The 23,054-nt window shown below is 43.7% G+C and overlaps 1 protein-coding gene and 1 pseudogene across 2 annotated transcripts in view; both read right to left on the bottom strand.

Moving 5' to 3' along the window:
* The window catches only part of NPC1 (NPC intracellular cholesterol transporter 1), a 53,686-nt gene extending 33,404 nt beyond the window's left edge, over positions 1-20,282 (bottom strand). For both annotated transcript variants that reach the window (XM_066626422.1, XM_066626423.1), the window contains exons 1-6: positions 20,092-20,282; positions 6,673-6,795; positions 5,015-5,121; positions 3,859-4,034; positions 2,750-2,917; positions 777-1,026 (exon numbers count right to left, since the gene is read on the bottom strand). In XM_066626422.1, coding sequence (XP_066482519.1) covers positions 777-1,026; positions 2,750-2,917; positions 3,859-4,034; positions 5,015-5,121; positions 6,673-6,795; positions 20,092-20,187 — 920 coding nt within the window. In that variant the 5' untranslated portion in view covers positions 20,188-20,282. The remainder of the gene's footprint in view (positions 1-776; positions 1,027-2,749; positions 2,918-3,858; positions 4,035-5,014; positions 5,122-6,672; positions 6,796-20,091) is intronic.
* LOC136650752 (5S ribosomal RNA) lies at positions 5,776-5,895 on the bottom strand (annotated as a pseudogene).
* Positions 20,283-23,054: the final 2,772 nt, after the last annotated feature.

Below are 23,054 nucleotides of genomic sequence, written 5' to 3'. Positions count from 1 at the left end.
CAGAATCAATTAGCCCCATTGCTGGGCTACTTTCCTTACCTGGGGGAAGGGAATGAATGTCCCCTTCTCCCAAGAAGCCACCTGCAGATAGCCAGTGCACTTAGGATAGCTCAGCAGCCATTTTGGTGCTGCGACAGTCCCAGCACTCCGGACATTATAGGATTCAGCTGCCTGTCAGGGATGTCAAACTCATTTCATACAGAGGGCCAAAGTTAGCATTCATGGTGCCTGCAGAAGGCCAGAAGCAGGGTGACCACATACAATGGAGGACACTGTGTCTACACCTTTAACCATTGTATGGAAGAGGGAATTTGGCAGGTGCAGTTTTTGAAACACTTCCATGTTCAGCTGCACCTGCCAAAATTCTCTATACAATGGTTAAAGGTATAGGCACTCTGTCCTCCTCTGTATTTGGTCACCCTGGCCAGAAGTGACATCATTAAGCAGATGATGGCAAGAAATAAGCACTTTGCTCTCACGTAGAAGCTCACTAGCTGCAAATGGCAGAAGAGAAAATGTGCAAATCCATATTTTCAAGATATGACAGAACCCAATCATCAGGTTGGGAGAGCCCAATTATAACAGGCTCTGGATAAATTGCTTCTGGGGCCCACATTCAGGGGCCATATTAACAACCCCTGGGTTAAGTGAAAACAAAGAATGACTCCAGTCAGCAGTATAGTAATTTTTTTTTTTAAATTTGGTAAACTGAACAAGCAGGCAAACAAGTTCAAACACACAATATTCCATGTAAAGCACATTTTTAAAAAATTTACCTGTAACACCAAACTCCAAAAATCACTGCAAAAAACAGAAGCAAAAATCCCATGTAGGAAATCCACACGATGACATACATAGCATCCAAACCAAATAAAAGCCAAGGTACAGGAGGTGGAGGGGGTTGTGGTTTTGGGCCACAGACAATAGAGCAGTCTTGACAACTGCAGGGTCCTGTGACATCATCCACAGATTCATTGCAGCCTTTTGTAGCATTGTTCATAGGAGTCATTCCATGGATAGGAACATCTAACAAGACAAGTATACAAAATAATGTTTATAGATTTAGCCTCCACATTTTAAGAAGTAACACAACCTGATCAAACTCGTCTAACAGCCCAATCCTGTGCTGCCCAGGGCACGGGGCTGCAGCGGCGCCAAAAATGGCTGCCGCTGCATCCTGCATGCTCCAGGCAGCCACTGGCAACTCCTTGGGAGAAGTGAACTTTTATCCTCTTCCCCCAGGTAAAGAGAGTAGCCCCGCAATGGGGCTATTCGATTCACCTCCAACCCAAAGGTCAGTGGCGAATCAAGAACCTCCAAGTCAAAAGCGGTAGGCCCAACACGGAGGCTCTGGATCTGGTGGAGCAAAGTTCACCCCTCCCTCCCTTCCTGCTCCTTTCCCCTGCACGGCTCCTCCCCGCTCTCCCCGCCTCCCCCTTACCCGGAACACCTCCTCCCCTGCCCTCTCCTTGCGTCCCCCCTCCCCAGAACACCTTCTCCCTGCCACCACTTACCTCTCCACTGCTCAGCAGTCCACGCGACTGCTGAGTGGCAGAGCTCTGGTAGCTGCCCGGCAGTAGCCCAGAGCCAGTCAGCGCTGGGCTACCACCAGTGCACGCCCGGTGGTAGGGCCCGCAAACATGCCTTATGGCACGTTTGCAATGCATGCCAGTAGTAAGCTGGCATGCACTGTTCAGGATTGGGCCCTCAGGCTGCAGTCTTATTCTCCCATTAAGTGTGCGTAAGCCACTGAACATAGTAGGACTTACTTCTGAGAAAACATGTTAAACAGTACAATCCTATGCAACTTCATCATTAATATAAGTTCATTGTTAGGGCCAAAAAGTTACAATACAAGATTCACACATACAATGCACGGATGCAAGTACTCCTACATGAGTAGAAATATGTCAATGAGACAATGTTTTGTCAAACAGGCAGTATTATAGAGCAGCTCTCACAACTAAGTGTACAGGTCCAACCTTGTTATACACTGATTTTTTATACACAGATTTGACTCAACATGAAAGACCACTGCAGATGAGAAGGAATATGCTTATCCCTGGAGAAGGGGAAAAATGCACCCCTTTACAAGGCTTTCCTTACTGTTGTAGAGATTTTTATCTCAACATGATGAGAAGGGCCCTTTAAATTAAAGGACAACAGTCCTTTACAATAGTTAGAGAGAGGGCAGCCAGCAGACAATCTCTCAATCATTCTCTCTCCAAGCCACCCCCTCTCTTCTCCCTGAACACCTGAAAGAAAGGTAACACAGGCCAACACACATTTTGCTTCCTTAAACGTTACACCAATTCCTGGGTATATTTGAGGTGCTGATTCAACAAATGGTATCCGTTTTGCCCTATCACGTCTAGTTTTGGAGATATAGTATAGCCTCATTAGTGAATGGTTCAAGCAGCTTCCTCATGAGGAAGCCTACACCATGGCACCCCAAATTCATACCAAACCACCATAAAGTATGGGAAAAACTTTTCTGACCCTCAATTTTGTAGACCTTTGTAATCCTTTCTAAAGGCCTGGAGAGAGACTGATTGTTGGATTGTCCTCTTAATGAGTCTTTCTTAACATCACAAAGGTCAGCAAGGCTGTTTTTAAACCACCAGAGCAAAGGCACTTTGTTTTTAAAATTGATTTGCTATAGTGCGATTTTTGCCATCCAGGTGACTTCTGGGAACTGAACCCATGCGAATAATGAGGCTTAACCTGTATTTTTACTGGCATTCCTTACCTGAAAATACTGGAATCATATTGAAAGGAGTCTGACCGTTATCCTTGCTAAACATATACTGAATCCAGTTGGTTGCATTGCATTGTTTAGCATCCTTTCCACATAACAGTCCCAGAGCTTTAACATTGCTTGATGGAGCCTCAACATCTTTACAGGCATTATACATAGCTAGAAGTCAGAATAAAACAGATGATTATTCTGAAGAACACAAATGCCACGCTCAAGGCTTTCCAGCCACTGGAAAACAATTCTGAGTTTATCACAAGATATCTAAAGACAACACAGTCCATGGTTAACCTGGGCTCTACAAATCTGTGCACCACCTTGCCACTGGCAACTGCCTCCCCCCAGAGTTTTCTGAATTGCAGAGAATGTTGGGAGGGACCCATCACCTTTTGCTCTGGCTTTTGCAGAAGGAGGAATATGCCATTTCTGTGCTGCCTGAATGAGGTCTGCCTCCTTTGCACATCTTGAAAGGCAGGAGAGGAGGGCAAGATCATTCACCCCAAGGCTGTGGGGGAAGACACTCAGATGGATTACAGCAGGACGAGCGATCTGCTTGCTATGGCTGCAGACACATTACAGTGAGGCCACTGTCTTGGGCAAGGACGGATGCAATAGCTCAACGGTCAAGGCAGACTGACACTGTTAACTGAGTTGCTGCATCAAGCAGGTATCTGTTCAATTGCCTCACTGATCAAGGCACACTCCTCTGACCTCACTAGAGCTTGAGACAAGTAAGAGACCATACATGGTTCAGCAGGAAGACTTTTTAAAAGGCTGCAGAAAAATTTCCCTGTCAGCACTGGAGAGGAAAGATGGTTGTCAGACAGAACATGCTTTGAAAAATGAACTACAATACACCAAGCTGGGTTTCTTAGAAAGTCTTGCAAGTAGGATTAATAGTAGAGCTTATTTATCCAATAAGGATACTGTATTCTCTCCCTTTTAAGGATAAGTATTGTCTCAGCGCATCTTCCATCTTTTGCTATGCCGCTCAACAGTTTTAGATTGACAGTACACTGCTCTTACAAGCAAAACTGCTCTTACAGGATCTAGATAGCAAACAAGAGATATGAAGCAATTACACAGCTATTTGGGTAGCTTACCATTAGCGAATGTTTCTCCAATGTAGTACTGGAGCTCTGTGATGCTGGTTTTGTTCTCTTTTTTAACCACATCATAATATGGAAGTGTTTGCGTCACATTCAGAAACTCAGACTGACGAGGACTGCAGGTTAGCTCGCAAAACAGGTTTATTAAATTATAAGAACATGATGGGCACCTGAGGAGAGACAGCCAATATCAAGCACCTCTATCTAGCATGTGTGCATAATATTCAGGACATTTATCGCAAAAGGGAATATGCTTGAGAAACAGTTTAACTCAAGCAGCAAACTTAAATGAGTAGCATGTTTCTGAAATGTACAGATTAAGAACTGCAAGTTCAGCTATACTGCATGAAGTAACATAATCAAGAACTTTTCATTTTGAAGAAAAGAAATCCAACTATACAATATGGAAATCAAACAAAACTAAAGCCCAATTCTATGTTTACTCAGAAGACTGTCAAAAGCCCAGCTAGCGGGAACATTTAATGTGCTGGTTCTTTTAAATTTAGCAGGAGGAAAGCAACTGTCTCATTCTAGCTTAGCATCTTTTTCAGTGGTCTTTTGCAACTTTAAGCTTGCAAGTCTTCTGGGACAAGGAACCGTTAAAAAATTCTTTTGCTCTATAAACTGCTTTGTGAACTTTTTTTGAAAAGCAGTATATAAATATTATGTTTAAGTGGTGCTTGAACCCAACCAAGGGTCCACAGGATTGCAACTTAAAATTCAGAAGACACTTTAGTATTTTTGTGTCTCCCCCCAAACCAAAGCAATTTGAGTTATGAACTTACAGGTTTTGAAGACAGATGTAGGTCATATTTCTACTACAGAAATATAAATAATTTATGTGTACTGGAAAGTGTTTCCATAGGTCAAGCTGAATAAAACCACTACAGCAGATTTACACACATCTACTTGAATGTCATTCAGTTTGGAAACAGGTATATTTTAACATTTATATACCAGTACTACTCAGCATTTCAGGCATCAAATAATTAGTGAAAATGATCAATTAGATATGATACCCAAGATAGTAGCTGAGCAAAGACAGACCCCATTTTAAGGAGCTTGTGTATATTTTCCTTAGGATTCCTCCAGATAACGATGTACACAAAAGGTGTTGCAAGTAATAACGCAATACATTGTCTCCATGTACCTGGAAAGAAACTGCCGAGGAAGTTCCAAGTTCTCTTTCAAAGTCTGAAGTTGCGAAACATCACAACAAAGGCTCACATTCCCAAAAAACAAACTTGGGCAAAGTTCCTTAAGAGAAAATTGAATATTTTATCACTTCTGAAAAATTTACTCAAAATAATTTAGACTTTATGCTACAAGAATCACATGCACAATTCTAAACCAGCGACAGTTCGGTGGGGAAGGTTGGGGGGCAAAAGCCCCAGGCGCCACACCTGTGGGGACAGCACCATTGTGCCCCTGCCTGCCCTCCTGAGCTTTCTGCAGGCTGGTGAAGTCCCACACTGCTTCCCAGGCACTCCAAAAGCCTTCTGAGGCCTCCAGAGAGCCCTTAAACAGTACTACTGATTTGCCGATGGATACTGGAAGTACTGCTTAAAGGAGGCCTCACAAGGCTTTCAGAGTGCCAAGGAACGTCATGTGAGGCTCCACAGGCTTGGGTAAGTATTGAGGTGCAACAATTCTAAACACCTGGACTTAGAAATATATTCCACCAGTTTTAATAACCTCATTCCCAAGTAAGTGGCTGTAAATCAGAGTAATAAAGTTAGCATGTCATACTTCCTTGAAACATAATGCAAAATACAAGATACTAGTCAAATCACTTCTGTATCTTAAATGTTATAAGCCTTGAAATAAAGAGCTGTGTATCAACTTCACACCAAGTTCAAAAAGCAGAGCTCACTGGGTTGACAACCTTCAGTCTCGAAAGACTATGATATAAGCCTACAGCACCCAGTATTCCCAGGCGGTCTCCCATCCAAGTACTAACCAGGCCTGACCCTGCTTAGCTGCCAAGATCAGACGAGATTGGGCATATGCAGGGTAACAGTTGCTGCAAGCAGAGCTCAGTCTACTAGCATAGAGTTAACGTGTTGTACTATTCACATAAATGCTAGCGATGAGGATTGAATTATATATAATCAGAAATAAACTTTGCAGTTGCATCCAAAGCTTAGCAAAAATGCAAGCAAGCTCACAGAGACAGATGCCCTCTTCATCTCCTCCCCACTGTAACCCCGACACCTACATGGCAGACTGTTTTTGAAACCAAAGTGACCTTCTCAAAGCTGTTTTTTATGAACTGTGGAAGTCTGCCCCACGTTGTAAGTCACCACACTCACCATGACAAATGGGCTGGTACCCTTGGCAATATTGGTTAGCAAGCTTCAGCTGCACTCAGCAGATGCACCTTGGACATCTTTGTCAGGTATAGTCAAACCCATGCCCTCCTGCTCCAGAGCAGAAGGGGGAAGCACCAGGGAAAGGGCAGCTTAATGGAGTCAGCCACAATTTGGAACACAGTATGGGGGTCAGAGCAGAGAAGCAGAGGCTCTGCTCACACAAGAGGTCTGCAGCCTGTTTCCAGGATTTCCCTCTTTTCCCCACAGCCCCCTAAGGTTCTCCAGTGTTTCTGGAGCAATGTTTGGGGGGAACTGAAATGGAAGGAGGCAAAGGGAAAAGTTTGCTTCTATGGCCTCCTTGTCATGAAGTACTTTGAAATGTAAAGTGTGAAATGCCAGGCAAGTTTTAAGTATGCTTAGGATGTCTACCTCATTTCCACTCCAGTTCCTATTCTTAAGAATCACACAGCAATACTGTAATTCACAAGAGACATACCTGGACCAAATCATAGCCATCCTTTGGTAGTGGAAGTGCTGTCCCATTATATTCACAATTGTACCTTTTATCTCCAGAAGCAGTTCCACACTGGCCATACCAGACACACGAATCAGAAAATACCTGTGTAACAGAAGTTAGGAACCCAGTTAAGAAATTGCTAGTGTCATTAGATCTCAGTTGTAATAATGCTTGGCATTCATATAATAGATAAATTGTGCAAAACATTTCACATGCACTACCTTGACAGAATCCTCGAAACAACCCTGAAAGACACATATTACCCCTCCCCCCAGTGCACCTGGGAAGCTGAGGCTGAGAGGAAGTCATTTGTCACAGACCGCCTAATGAATTCATAGCACACTCATAAGGAACAGTCAAACTGGGGAAGTTTGGATTCCCCAGCTCAAAACCTTGTTACAATGAACGTCAACTCATATTTGTTGAAAATTTTAAGGGAATTTACCAAATACAGACTAGTTGGTTATTTTATTTTCAGACGCATAGCTCCCCATTAGGGAAATCCAACCCTGGTCTTCTGTATGGGACAAGGGAAGAAGAGAAGATTCTATTCACTACTAAACCAACAAGGGAGACTGCACTGAGCAACACAAACTCAAATCCTCTTTGAATATGCAAAATCAGTTGTGCAGGTTTTTTGTCATCTTGAGTGTTAAAGATTAGAGAGAAACACACAAATTATTCTCCAACAAGAACCCATGACACCACTGCTGGATTTTAAAATATTATCTAATGCCTCAATGCTGCAATATATATGTCATGTACACAATCAGATATTTAATGGTAAACAAATACGTACTATATCAAATCCATTAGGTCATCAGTCAAGAGTTTGAAACAGCATATTAATACTATACACGTACAAGGAAGAGACAAGGAAGAAAATTTCTTCAGAATTCTTAGCCAAGCAATTACCAGAAACATAATACAAAACCAGGGTCTTTGTAAATGGGTACAGTAATTTACAGATACATTAAATCTGTGCTGGGGCCAGAGGATGTAGGCAGCAGGTGGGCACAAGGCGATACTCATTTACCTGGAAGTAAGCCCTGTAGACTATTATGGGGCTTACTTCTGAGTAGACACGCCTAGGATTGGGTATGAAGTCCCTTGTCACCTGCCCTGCATGCTGATTGAGCAGCCAGAGGAGCCTGGAGGAGGTCTGGGCCGAGTGAGTGAGAACTGGGGGAGCTGGGGGCAGGCAAGCAGGTAGGAAGCCAGCGAATCTGCTGAGGCCAGCAGCCACAAAAGCCCTTTTCTTTGGCACAGTTGCCTGCAGCTTTCCAAAGGGACCCTCCTGACTTGCCTTTGCCTTTTAGAGGGGTGTTGGGCCACAATCCTATCCACACTTTCCTGGGAGTAAGCCCCATTGACTATAATGGGACTTACTTCTGAGTAGACATGCCTAGGATTGGGCTTTTAGTGACACTTTTTCAGAAATACAGGAACAGGCAATTCGGGGGATGTGAGGCAAGTGATTCTGGACCTTTGGAAGGTGCAGATGAGTGAGGGGAGGGATAGTAGGAGAAGTGCTAAAGGCAATTATGAGATGGGGGAATGTCCCTGTGGGAGGGGGTGGGTGGCGGAGAGGAGGAGAGAGAAGTGCCAATTGCCACTGCCAATTGCTCATGTATTTGAGAAAAAAGAGTGCAAGCACAAGCCCAATCCTAGGCATGTCTACTCAGAAGTAAGTCCCACAGGCACAAAGTCCCAAAGTCTTTGGCTGCAATCCTAACCACACTTTCCTGAGAGTAAGCCCCATTGAACAAAATAGGACTTACTTCTGAGTAGACCTGGTTAGTGCCCTTTGACATGTAATGATTTAATTGTAATGTAGTAATTTAATGTAAATAAAAAACTGGGAGTGTGCCTTGACAATTTTAGTATCTTGACAGTGTGCTGTGATCTGAAAAAGGTTGAAAATGGCTGCATTAAATTGTTCCAAACAAAATGAGAGGCTGTACATTATGTTGGACTTCAATACAAAACTTGTCAGAATACAATTCAAAACTTGTTGCATACAAAAACTGTTGGAAGGGTGCCTACTTTAGATAATATGCGTTTATGGAAATATCCAATTGCATCATTGTGCAATGCAATTTGTGTATCCTTGTACCTTTTTATATACAGATCCATTTTTTCCCCCCTTAAACTTGTCTCTATGCCATGCTTCCTGATTAAGCCATTTCTGTCCAATGTTGCATATACCAACAGGGATCAAATGTATACACCTGTGGGCTGGGCAGAAATGGGTTCAAGTCTTTATGATCTGGGTAATCTGAAAATACTGAAACCATGGAATTTGTTGCCCACTCAATTCCAGCATTAAATATTTTTTCCACCCTGCTGCACTACTGATACAGAGTTTAGATCATGTGTCTTCCCCTCCCAGCATGCCTTCCAGTTCTTCATTAAAGTAAGGAAGTACCTAAAGCAGAGAGACTTAGGGAAAATTTTTAAATTGACAGGGCTCAAATGAAAAAAAATATCCTTCAATACAAGCCATTTCTACCCAATGTTGCATATATGCAACAGGGATCAAATATGTATACCTGTGGTCTGGGCAAAAATTTAACCTACATTAAATTCAGCACTGCTGAGTTGTTAAATATACATATCTGGAGAATTGCTACCCTTCACATTTCTACTATGTACAGTACACAAAATGTTGCTGTCAGATTACAAATCAGATGAAAATCAAGTAGGCTAGAACTGAAACCAATATTCCCAAACGTTTGAAGTTCACCAATTCTGCTGTCCAAGTTTAAAATCAAGTTTAGTTTTTTAAAAATGTGAAATTTTTGTTCTTAAGGTCTTAGCATCTCAGTCTTAAATTTGGCAGACAAAAAATTGAATCTCATAATATAATTGAATCCCCATAATACGTCTGCCAAATATCCAACACACACAAAATATTTTAGGGAATACATACATACAGAACAAAGTGCAAAAGTTTAAGACTGCAAAAAGAATTAAGTTTTAACTCAGCTTGTATTACACAAAACACACGTATTTGATAAGCATGTATGTCTCACACTTTTTCTGGTAATTCTCTAAGCTATCACAATTTAATTCTGGGATTCTAGAAAGTCTGTTTAATACAAATGCCCTGGGACAAAAGTAGAAAACTGTATTTTTAAAAAAGCTTCCAGAATGGTTATTACATGGATGCAAGTGCCATTACCCTCCATGGCTGATTACACAGAAACATTAACTTGTTTGGCTTTGGACCAAGTTGCTATAAGTGCATATTTCAAACTCAAGTCAAGAAAAATGACAAGGTAATACAAGTTTGGCCAACTACTTCAGTTATCACCTCTGTACCTTTCATTCCAGAATATTAGGACAACTTGTACAATTGGTTGGAAACCTTCAGTCTCGAAAGACTATGGTATAAGCCTACAGCACCCAGTATTCCCAGGCGGTCTCCCATTCAAGTACTAACCAGGCCTGACCCAGCTTAGCTTCCGAGATCAGACAAGATCGGGCATGTGCAGGGTAACAGTTGCAGCAGTGTATAATTGCCAAGCACGTTATTTATTCTGATAAAGCCAATACTAAAATAAAGCAAAGGTTTACAAGTACTTGAGAGAAAACAGAACAAACAAGTCATTAATTTAAAGCACAAGATGTGGAGGGGGGAGTAGAATTCTGCAAAGCTAAGATTTCTCAATTCAAGCTGTCTCACTCACATGCATCATGTGGCCGGGGGTATTGGATGACTGTCAGCACATTCTCTCAGGGAACAGAAGAAGAAGTAGTATCATCAACACCCCTCATACTTGTTTCAACAGTACAGAGTTGTTTTCCCCTCCCAGCACATTTTAACTAGAAGCCACAACCAGAATGGTCAGGCAACACTGTCTCAAGTTTGGGGAGCTGATGTAACAGCCAAGTTCACAGTTCAAATCTTGTCTCAGTCACAAACATACTAGCTGACCTTTCTGCCAAGTGCTCTCCCCTTTCAGTCCCTCTCCCCCCACACACACCTGCAATACAACTTTAAATACTGGTCTTTGATCAGTAATCAGTAATCCTTACAAGTATCATATACAAAGAGTACTTAGTCCCTGAAGGTTACATAAACACCAACTATTGGGCTGAGCTGCCAGTTTCCTTACCTATGGCATTCTAAACCACTATTATACCTGTCATGCATAATGACAATTGTACCAGTCATGTTTACTGGCTATGTTCAAGAGTTTCCAAAGTTTTCTGTTCTTGAGTTTTGGAAAACAATACCAGTAGGAACCTTAACCTAATATAAAACTGAAAGATGTTTTGTCATTAAACTTCTGTTTAAGAAGTCATGTGGGATAATATAAACTTAACAAAACCTAACTCTAGAAGTGTAGTAGTAGTAAATCTTTATTACGGTCATAAGACCAGCCACACTCTAGAAGTGTTTTTTTCTATTTATAGGAATTTGAATGCATAGGGAATCTCAAACTTATCTTCAGACTTACTTTCAATGGATTACAGCATGTCAGATACTGAGTTTATAGGGACAGATTCTGATTATATATGTTTTACCTTGACTTTGTTCTCTTGTTGAAAAGGAGACTAAGTTCTACCACAATTCCATTATACCCCCTCTTTACTTCTATACATCAGGAGAACAGAAACCCCACAGATGCTAAGGCACCACCTGTATCTTTATTTCCTTCTTGACCATCAGTGAGCAGTGTGACCATATAATAGCTGCATGTATTGTTACCTGCCTGGGTTTTTTTTCTGTGGCTGTATATGGTAGTTACCGTCTTACTCCCAAGGCCATACCCAGAATAGATATTTCCCTGTTATCCTTCCTCAATAATTTTTATTACTATAATGTTTATTATGAACATAATTGGTGCAAGACATGTGGTTTCCAAGTGCTGCCGGACTAGCCAAAGCAAGTTAATATATAGTATGTTGCAGTAGAGATGCCCAAATGATAACATCCGATTTTGTCCCAAATCCTAACCAACTTTCCAGCATAGGCATAGCTGCACCAGTGGGGTGTGCGCTGCATCCTGCAGTTGGGTTGCAGTCACGGAGGCCTCTTCAAGTGTGGGAATGTTTGCTCCCTTACCTGGGAGCTGCACTGCCTTTATCTCAGTGCTGGAAATTTGGGTTAGGATTGTACCCTTAGGTTGCTAGTCTTTCTGGTCTTGCAGAGGCCTCTTATATCTTGGCTGCTCACTTTAACTAGTGATCATTCTTGCACTTGACACTACTTTTTCTACTAAGTGTCCTACCAACTTTGTGTAAGAGATGCTTGCTTTTCCAAATCTGAACACTGCAAGGGAAATTACTCCTGGGTTGATACAAAAAGGATTTATGCTGCAGCTTTGAGCAGTTGCCTCAGGAGCTAGGTACTGGGCAGCTGGTTGCTGGACCACTTTTGAAAGAGCAATATGAAAACACAGAGCACATGCTGGCCACTTGGAGCAACTGATTTTTAACCATGCACTATTAAAGGGGAAAAGAGAAGGAATTCATCTATGCAGGTAGCTGACAAAGGCACTCAAGCTTGCATATTCTTCAAGCAGCTTTGTGGTCTTCCTATTATAATGCCCAAGAGCATTTGGAGAGATTTATGGATTCACTAAATGCAGCATACTATTTTTAGTACTGTACAGAGGTTCTCAAACCTTTTAGCACTGGGATCTACCTTCTGGAGCAACAATTTGTCAGGACCCACCAAAAGTGATGTCATTAACCTGGATATGATGTCATGGCCAGAACTGACATCATCAAGCAGGAGAATTTCCAACACCACCCCCACATAACAAAACAAAATTTATCAATCAAGAAAGTAAATTTAAATTTTTAAACTTATTATAAATTTTATTTAAATAAAGAACCCTCCTAAGCAGTGGCTGATCCCTTTAAAAAAAAATCCCCAAACATCCCAAATGCTGCAATTCTATCCATAGTTGAAAGCATGTACACAGTAGCCCCTTACTACAGATCTGTAATATTCCCCCAAATGCAGTCATCTATCATATTAATTCAGGTCAAGTTAATACAGGTCAGCCCACTGTATTTGGGACTTGAAGATTTCACTATCCACTGGACCCAAAATCATGGTGTCGGCCTGACACAGACCTTCCAGAGGCAGCCGGAACTGCACTCTGGGTGCCTCCAGAGGATGTTCTGAGGCCTGATGAGGCCATGCACAGCCTCTTTGACCCTCAGAAGGCCTTTAAACATCATTCCAGTTTTTACAATAAACCAGAAGTTACCTTCTAAAGCCTCCCAAAGGCATGGTTGGCAACCTTCAGTCTCGAAAGACTATGGTATAAGCCTACAGCACCCGGTATTCCCAGGTGGTCTCCCATACAAGTACTAACCAGGCCTGACCCTGCTTAGCTTCCAATATCAGACGAGATTGGGCAAGAGGCCTTCCAAAGGCCAGCATAGCCTCAGAATATCCTCTGGAGGTAACAGAAGCACAGCTGCCATTGTTTCCAGAGGATTAGAGGGGCTCAAGCTCAACTGTCCATGTGATAAGTAATTTGTTTTGTTTCCAGATTTCCCCAATATTTCTGTATATATCTATAGAAAAGGTAGGATCATGTATCAGATTTACACTAGTCATTCTTGAAGGGTAATTATGAGTTTATTTGTTTAAAAAGATTAAAGCTTACAAAAGGTTTACACGCTTTATGATCATCTCAGTGGTAATCTGGTCTCTTTTCCCTTCTCAGCAGCACATGTGTCAACAAGTATAAGCACCAGGAAGACACCAGCATGCTTTTAGAAATCATTTGCCTTTTGGACAAGAACTGAGGTGCTATTGTTACAGAGTTACAATGCTTCTTTTTGCAAGGGCTCAACAATGCTGTCTCTTAGCCATATTTACGTAGGAGGGGTCTGAAAGTTTTCCAACGCTGGTGTTTTCTTATCTCATACGTATTTTAACTACTATCCTACAAGACTGGCCTACAAAAACAACAGGCAAGTGTACACCAAGTTTGTTTCAGGGATGCAGCTACCAACTGATTACTATTACACAGTACTACAACTAGCCCTGCAGCAAAACTAGAGGGTAAGGGAGACTATAGGGACCTCTTTTCCAATGTGCCATTCATTTCACATACATGTACTCAAACCTTTCCATTAACCCATAAAATTATGCAGGGGATGGACAGAGTGGATAGGGAGATGCTCTTTACACTCTCACATAATACCAGAACCAGGGGACATCCACTAAAATTGAGTGTTGGGCGGGTTAGGACAGACAAAAGAAAATATTTCTTTACTCAGCGAGTGGTCGGTCTGTGGAACTCCTTGCCACAGGATGTGGTGCTGGCGTCTAGCCTAGATGCCTTTAAAAGGGGATTGGACGAGTTTCTGGAGGAAAAATCCATTATGGGGTACAAGCCATGATGTGTATGCGCAACCTCCTGATTTTAGGAATGGGTTAAGTCAGAATGCCAGATGTAGGGGAGAGCACCAGGATGAGGTCTCTTGTTATCTGGTGTGCTCCCTGGGGCATTTGGTGGGCTGCTGTGAGATACAGGAAGCTGGACTAGATGGGCCTATGGCCTGATCCAGTGGGGCTGTTCTTATGTTCTTATGTTCTTAACCCATTTTTACCTGGCCCACAGGTAAACACATTTGATCCCTGTTGCATATATGCAACGTTGGGCAGAAATGGTTAACTGAAACTGATACAAAATTACTTTTGGCCCACTGCATTTGGGAGCCATGAAATAAATCATACAGTGAGGTTACCAAAATGAAATGCGTGCCTATGTGATACTGTGTTTAATCCAACACTTTGTTTAATCCATTGAGAACTCCAACAAAAGTCACCTAAATGATCACTTTTTGAATTATGACAAAGCATGCATTAAAGTAATCTAACCACAATGTCACCGTGGAATGGATAACCATGGCCAGGTTTGCAAGATCCAAGTATGGCTGCAGCTGGCGCACCAGCTGAAGTTGAGCAAAGGCCCCCCCCCCCCCGCCACAGCCACCATCTGTAAATCCAGAAGCAGCTGTGAGTTCAGGCAGACCCCCAAGTTGTGGACCTGCTCCTTCAGGGTGGAGTGCAACCCTATTCAGTGCAGGCCAATACTCCAGCACGTGCATCAAGGATTTCTGAACCAAGACAACCTCTGTCTTATCCAGATTTAATTTCAACTTGTTAGCCCTCATCCAGATCCTCATCACCTCCAAACAGCACTCCAGGACTGCAACTGCCACCCTGGAATCTGGAGGAAAGGACAGATAGAGGTAGGTGTCATCAGCATATTAATGACACCCCACTCCAAATCCCCGGATGACCGCTCCCAGTGGTTTCATGTAGATGTTAAATAGCATGGGAGACAGAACTGAACCCTGTGGCACCCCACACCAGGGTGTCGAACAGGCATCCCCCAGCACCACCATCTGGGACTAATAATAAAAATAGTAACTATTATTATTACTATTATTATTACCATTATTAACAGTATTTATATACTGCTTTTCAACCAATTCTCAAAGTAGGAGCAGAACCACCGCAAAATAGCCCAGAAGGACACCATGGTCGATGGTATTGAAAGTCCCTGAGAGGCCCAGTGGGACCAACAAAGACACACACCCCCTGCCCAGTCCTCAGCATAGGTCATCCACCAAGGCAGTTTCCATCCCAAAGCCCAGCATGAAACCAGATTGTAAAGGATCCAGATAATCTGCCTCACCCAAGACGCTCTGGAGTTGAGACACCACCACCCACTCAATTACATTGCCCAGAAACAGGAAGTTGCAGACTGGCCAGTAATTGTCCCGTACAGTGGAGACCAGGGAGGGCTTTTTCAGGAGGGGTCGAATCACTGCTCGCTTCAAAGCAAGCAGTAGCAACCACTCCATCAGTTGACCACCCTCCCTGTCCACTCAGCCAGCTCACCCCGGGCAGCTCCATAAACACACTAATTTAGAGAGCAGAATTCTGACAGTTGGTAAAACACTGATGTGAATAGACTTTTCCATTTCATACAGCAACCATTTTTGAATGCTCTTCTGTGGGAAAACTTGCATTAACAGGGAGAAAGACTGTAGCCCAGTTCTCTCCCTGCTCCACTAGTTGTCTACTCACACAGAAGGGCAAGGTTTTTTTTTAAAAAAAATAACACCCTCTATGGATAGAATATTAAAAAGCACAAACCCTTTCTGAAATGGCACAGTCTGTTCTACCACCTTGTAACTGTTCTGCCGCCATCTGCTACATGTGTAAACCTGAGCCTCAGAAGTTAATTAGCTCCAGCAAGGGGCCACATCACTCAGCTCACATATCTTGAGAATTATGGACATTTTAAAATAGGGCAGCAAACAGAAGAGAGTACAAGTTGCCTTTCCCCAGATGCCTTTACAGGTGACATGGCTGCAGAACTCCAGCCACCAAATCTTCAGCTCAGCTCTGCTTCTACTCCTGGGGCAAAGACGATGTATCCCCCCCCCCAACAAGACAGGAGCCCCCAGAGATAGGTTCCATTACTCAAGCTCCTGTCTAGCCTCTAACACACTCATGGCAAAAGACCTTCTATTCAACCCACAATATGGGGGAAAAACTGTACTTATTCAACAACCCTTCTTCACTCAACATATTCAACAACTCCTCAAATTTTAGAAACATTTTCCATACTAGGAAAAACCATGCCAAGGGAAGGCACTCTCACAAACCTCTCAACTCACCTAGCCTGAACTCTGGAAACATACAGGTTTCAACACATTTCAAACACTGGCAATGAATCAAGCAAGTACGGGAGAGGAACACAAGTAGATGGGATGAAGGAGACTGGAAAAGGCATTCTGAGAATGAGGCTTGGGGTTCGTGCTCCACACACACCAATTGACTAAGTTCCTGATATGCCTCAGATAGGCCAGGCTCCATCTCATTTTTTAGCTCATTTTTTCTCTTGGAACCAAACCCAAAACCTTGTATACCAAGATTCTGCAGTTCCACTCTATCCCGGCCCCCCGTCAATACTGAGTTATATGGCTGAAAGAAGGGGAGGGTGCAATTACCTAGGCCCCTAGAGGTCACCAGAAGTGATGTCATGACCAGAAGTGACATCATCAAGCAGGAAAATTTTTAGGAATCCTAGGCTGCAATCCTACCCATATTTACCCAGGAGTCACTCCCATTTACTATCAAAAGAACATACATAGTAGCTTGTTAAAAGTACTGGTCTGTAACATTTCCCCAAATGCAGTCACATACCATGGAAGTATGAAGTCTAATATATTAAAAATGAAATATTGAAATGAATGGGGACCCACCCGAAACTAGCTTGCAACCCAACTAATGGGTCCCCAACCACAGTTTGAGAAACACTGCCCTAGCAGTGGCTGCATGGTTAGATTTTGATGTTTGGAGGAGGAAACCTGGATACAAGTCCTGCTGCCTATCTTAAATGATAGAAGATCACCGGAAGAACACCCACAAGGTCAACTGTGTCTTCCAACAATCATATCAACATCTTCCACTGCAATAGGATTTGAATGCATTTCTTGTTTCCCTACTACACTGCTCTTTCCCAATGACTTACCATCATGATACTGCCTACTGTAGCAACATACATTCTTCAGTGTACCCCCTACCTCTTTTCCTTGAAAAATGCTTGTTCCGCCATCCCTAGTACAGCATGGCACGTACTATTAAATGCATTTTGTGCTTCAAATTAAAAGAAGTCAAATTCTTGGGAGAGGGAGCAGGGATGTCACAAGTTTTATACACAGGATTCCTACCCACTATATTATGGAATGGGGGCAAGTAGAATGTAACTCTCTCAACTATTTCCCTTGTCCAAAAAGCTGATCTGAAGGTTTTTGCTGACTGTATTTGGGCTACCAGAAGATCCAAACCTTTCCCCAAATCCTGAAATATATGGCTGCAACTATGAGTTGCTGCTCTTTTCACTTGTTGGGCTAAGAGAGTCTTGGAAAGAAGAGACACTGAGCTGAAGTATGTTTTTGCAGTTGAAATGGCCTGAATTATATCATAGTGCCTCTACACCTCCACTGAATGAACACTGCAAAGGTACTACTTGAGCCTCAGTATTTTTTTAAATAACTATAAAATGTACCCAGTATTAGATATGGAACTGCAAGCTGCTACAACTCAATACAGGTTGAGACTCATTATTAGTGTAGGTCCCATTCCAAGCACTCATGAGGATAACAAAAAAAATGCACTATAGCAAATCAATTTAAAAAACAAAGTTTGTTTGCTCTGGTGATTTAAAAACAGCCTTGCTGACCTTCCTGATGTAAGATAAGAGTCATTAAGAAGACAATCCATCAGCACTTCACTCAGCCCCTCCCTTCACCAATGCAAAATGATCGCCTTTCTTTGGGGGGGGGGTGCTGGGCAGAAGGGAGGGGTCCACTGGAGGGAGAAGGATTGATTGTCAACCAGCTGCCCTCTCTCTCTCTCTCTCTCTCTCTCTCTCTCATTTATGAGGCTATTGTTAAAGGACTGTTCAGTTTTTTAAACTGATTTTAGAAGGATGCATTTTTCCCCTTCTCCAGGGATCAGCACATTCCTTCTCATTTGCAGTGGCCATTAGTGTTGAGTCAAATTCATGTATTAAAAATCTGTGTATAAATAGGCTGAACCTGTATATCCTTATACAGGATTATAACACACTATAAAACTTCCTTTCAGTATCCTGAACACACTTATTTGCAGTTGCCAAGTTTGTCTATTGCATAACAAATAACCACTATAGATTTGCAAGCTTTTAGGTACAGATACACCACAGATCAAAAGGGCCCAAGACTTCACATGCATAACAAGAGTTAATATCTTGTTACTAGAATATGTGAAAACAAGTTACTATTAAACCAACATCAGTACCCAGTCAAGTCACTATTTCAAATATTCTAGACACAGAGAACAGCAAAAGAACTTATGGAAGCATTAAACTAAGTCAACAAAGATCTCATCCAATTTCCATAACTCATGTCTAGCTATGAGTCTTCCAGAGAATCAATTTTAAAACCATCACGATTAGAAGGGGAGATGACAAGGACACAGCCTAGACCAAGGGTGTCAAACATAAGGGGGGGGCCGGATGCAGCCCACAGAAGCTTTTTATCTGGCCCTCAGGCTCTCAGCTGCTGAGCAGTGCTGAGGTGTTACTGCTAGAAGGACAGCCCCCAAGAAAATTGGGCTCTCCCATATCTTGAAATATGATAAAGATTTGCCTGTTTTCTGTCATTTGTAGTTAATGAATTCCTAAGTAAGAAAAAGAGCTTATTTTTGGTTATGAGTTGTTTTAATGACATCACTTCCTGTCTAATGACATCACTTCTGGCCCTCAGCAGGCATCATGAATGCCATTCGACCCTCAGTATGAAATGTGTTTGACACCCCGGCCTAGACTAATAATTGAGGAACTCCACCCAGTATAGTAGTACCTATGTTTACTAGCACGCTGCATTCATTTGCTATGAGAAATCTACAGATAGCACAAGCATCCAAGTGACCCAATTTAAATATGTCACAAACTGAACACGTATGGGGCATGTCTACACATCAGAAGCTTACGGTACACTTAAGAACATCAGATTTGCAGATGAGTAAAGAAGTTTCACCAGACCATCTACTCATATATACACCTACACAGTGGCTTGAACAGCACAAGTTCCTGCAACCTCCCATGTCCTCTCAGTCTCACCTGCACTAGGAACAAGGCTATTCGCTCTACATATTGTGTTGCCCTTAAGCCAGGCAAATTCAAGTTAAGATGATTTTTAAAAGATAATCTCAACACCGGATCAGCTTTCTCTGCAATATAGGAAACCACAAACAGCTGGAACAGCTACAAGCCCCCAAAATATCAGCAATCCAAGTTCATTTTAGGAGCTTTCCAACAACAGTAGGAGAACTCTCTAAGAGCAAAAACATCCACTTCAGAACAAGTGTTTTTCCCCCTTTCAGAGAGCAACTGGTGTCAATCCCCAATTATAAGTTACCCCTACCCAGCCTGAAGGCCCCAAAGCAACACTTTTAACCCAGAAGTAGATGATGGGAGAGCTCTGAGCAGCACAATGAGCTCAACTGCTATGAATGAATGAGACTCCTTCCGCAGTCAGGACCCACTGTGCCTGCTCTGGGTGGAATGGGTCACTGAACGTTAGGGGTCTGACCAGATCACCTACCCACCAATCCCTGGACTTACACAGCAATCCCCGAGGCTTACACAGCCTTTCCTTGGACCTTGCAGACCACATGGGGACCATCCCATCCCATCCAGCTTTCCAGCACTGATGCCAGTGGGGCGTGCACTGCACCCTCCTCCAGCCAAGGTTGCCCACACCCCTGGGGCTGCACTGGAAAGTTGGGCAGGGTTGGGACCGGTGGCAGCAGCTCAGGCTCCCCCCTGCGCCCCAGCCTGGCCCCTCCGCACTCACCCGGCCAGGAAGAAGCGCCAGCAGGGAGGCGACGGCCAAGCTCAGGCCGCAGAGCCTCTCCCAGCCCGGGCTCCACCGCACAGGCCGCCCAGCCATCCTAGAGGTGCGCTGCAAGGGGACTCTCGCAAAGGCTGCCCGGCCTGGCACTGCTGGGGAGGCCTCCGGGACGCGGCTGCCTGGCTGGCTGGCTTTTCCCCTCCTCGCCGGCGCCGCTGTCTCCACCCACACGCACTGGCTCCTCCTCCGCGGGGCGCAGCCGCTCGCCTTTTCCTAGGAGCGGGGCAGTGCCGCTGGCTCTCTCGCCCCGCGCTGTCCCTGCCCAGAAAGTCGCCTGACTTCTCCGGCACCGGTTGTGCCAGTCCCGGGCGCGGCTGCATCACAAGACCCGCCGGCTTTGCTCCTCCGGCAGTCCGTGCAACTTACTCCCGGAGTAAATGCGCTTGGGAGTTGCAGGCGCGTGCACTCCCCCCCCCCCAGTCTTTTGCATGCAAACCAGCAGGGTTTTTGCTTCTGAGTGAGAGCCCAAGCCTAGGCACGTCTACTCGGAAGTAAGTCCCATTGTAGTCAGTGGGGCTTACTCCCAAGTAAGCATGGCTAGGCTTGCAGCCTGAGAGCCCAATGTATGCATGCCTACTCAGAAGTAAGTCCAATTGTTGTCAATGAGGCTTACTCCAAGGGAAGCGTGGATAGGCTTGCAGCCTGAGTGCCCAATCCTATGCAAGTCTACTCAGAAATCCTATCCAGTAGGCCCTTACTCCCAGGTAAGTGCAGATAGGCTTGCAGCCTTTCCTCCCTGGGGAGGTTTGCAGGCCCAGCCCTTCTCTCCCATGGCTCAGCCCTTCTGCCTTCCAGGGAATTCTTCTGAGGCTGGAGAATTTTATGACCAGTGTTGCTACTACTCCACACTGCAAGGCTGAGGCTGGAATCCTGTAGGACACACTTTCCTGGGAGTAAGCCCTATAGAACGCAGTGGGACTTACTTCTGAGTAGACATGCATAGGATTGTGTCCTGGTAAATTTTGCAAGGGAAAATCTTGCTACCCTTAAGTGACTAGAAGCAAAAAATCAATTTTAAAAACCTTCACTGAAGTGTTTTTTTCTCTAGCCCTTTCTTTCTGTTGGAGCACACTTCCCTTAAAGATGTGGTTCCATCCCAGACTCTTGGAGTGCAATAATGTAAATATGTAATGCAATATATGTATCAACACTGAGAGGTGAGATGGGAAAAACACCAGATAAACATGTATGGCACATTACAGCTCGATGCGTGTTTACTCAGGAGTTTCACTGCCTGTATCTCCTAGGGCCCCTCATCCAATGAAGTGAACAAGCCCTATTTCCCTTCCTGGGGAGCATGAGCCATTCATACCTTCTCCCCTCCTTCCTTCCATTTGACCCTCTTCCCCTCCTATCTGGGGCAGGGCAGACTGGCACTTGTGCCCTTTGGCAAATGTTGCAGTTTGCCTCCTGCTGAACCAACTGCTTCTTCCCAGCTTTTTTAAGGTCTTTTGAACAACATGTCACATGAGCTTTCCTGTTGATGATGTCATAGCTCCTGCTGGAGAAGAAGTCCCAGAGCTCCACCACCCCCTCCCTTCCCTTGACTAAATCCTTGAGAGTGATGATATCCTTTCTTAAAGGAAAGGCACTTTGTACTTAGGTTTGTTTCGAAATACCTTTTTTTGTAAACAAAAGGTGGCAGCTAGAAACAGCATTGCTAGTTTATCCTTTTAAAGGAGAATATTATTATTATTATTATTATTATTAACAGTATTTGTATACCGCTTTTCAACTAAAAGTTCACAAAGCGGTTTACAGAGAAAAAAAAATAACTAATGGCTCCCTGTCCCAAAAGGGCTCACAATCTAAAAAGATGCAAAAGAACACCAGCAGACAGCCACTAGAAAAGACACTGCTGGGGTGAGGTGGGCTAGTTACTCTCCCCCTGCTAAAAAGAGGAGCACCCACTTGAAACAGTGCCTTTTACCCAGTTAGCAGGGGTTATCCCTTAATCCAGCAAGACAGAGTTAGAATCCAAGTTTCAAATATGGTATCAGCTCATATCAGACCTAGACCCCTGAAAACAATCAAACTAACAGGGCATGTGTTGCATCCTGCCCTTTGGCAGTCAGACCTCCTCAAGGTAATGGAATATTTGTTCTCTTACCACAGGGCTGCAGTAGAGCTGTGTCAGTGATGGAAAGTTGGTTAGGATTGCACCCTGGAAAAAAAAAACTTTGATAAAAAGTGCAGTTCCTATGAGGCAGAGGTTCTCACACATTTAGCACTGGGACCCACTTTTTAGAATGAGAATCTGTCAGGACTCACCAGAAGTGATGTCATGACCGGAAGTGATGTCATCAAGCAGGAACATTTTTAACAATCCTAGGCTGCAATCCTACCCACACATACCCAGGAGTAAGTCCCACTTACTTGTTGGCATCCTTCAGTCTCGGAAGACTATGGTGTCACACTCTGAATGGTGGTTCTGGAACAGAGTGTCCTCTCCAGTGCGCGAAGCCTGGGTAAAGTAGGTATGGAGGATAGGCTGTTACCCATGCAGCAAATCCCCCCTCTCCACGTCACTGAAATGGTCCAATGGAAAGGCAGATGCCAATACGGTTGGTTCCAGCGGCATCGCAGGAGTTGCCAGAACGTGACTGGGTTCAGCCATGAACTGCCTCAGGGACTCTGGCTCCGGATTTTGCCTCGAGGTTGACTCCTGAAGCCTTTTCCATAACTGGATGTAGCCACAAGGCAGTGGAGGTTTGGGATCAGAGTTTTCCTTCTCTCAGATGAGCTGCCTTCCCAGGCTGACGAGTCCCATCTACCCGGTGGTCCCACTTACTAGCATTGTTAAAAGCATATACATAGTAGCTTGTTAAAAGTATAGGTCTGTAACATTTCCCCAAATGCAGTCACATACCATGGTAGCATCAAGTCTAATATATTAAAAATAAAAT

The sequence above is a fragment of the Tiliqua scincoides genome, chromosome 4, assembly GCF_035046505.1.
Source record: "Tiliqua scincoides isolate rTilSci1 chromosome 4, rTilSci1.hap2, whole genome shotgun sequence".
Taxonomy (NCBI): Eukaryota; Metazoa; Chordata; class Lepidosauria; order Squamata; family Scincidae; genus Tiliqua; species Tiliqua scincoides.
The sequence above is the reverse complement of the archived record's forward strand: the minus strand, read 5'-3'. Positions and strand labels throughout refer to the sequence as shown.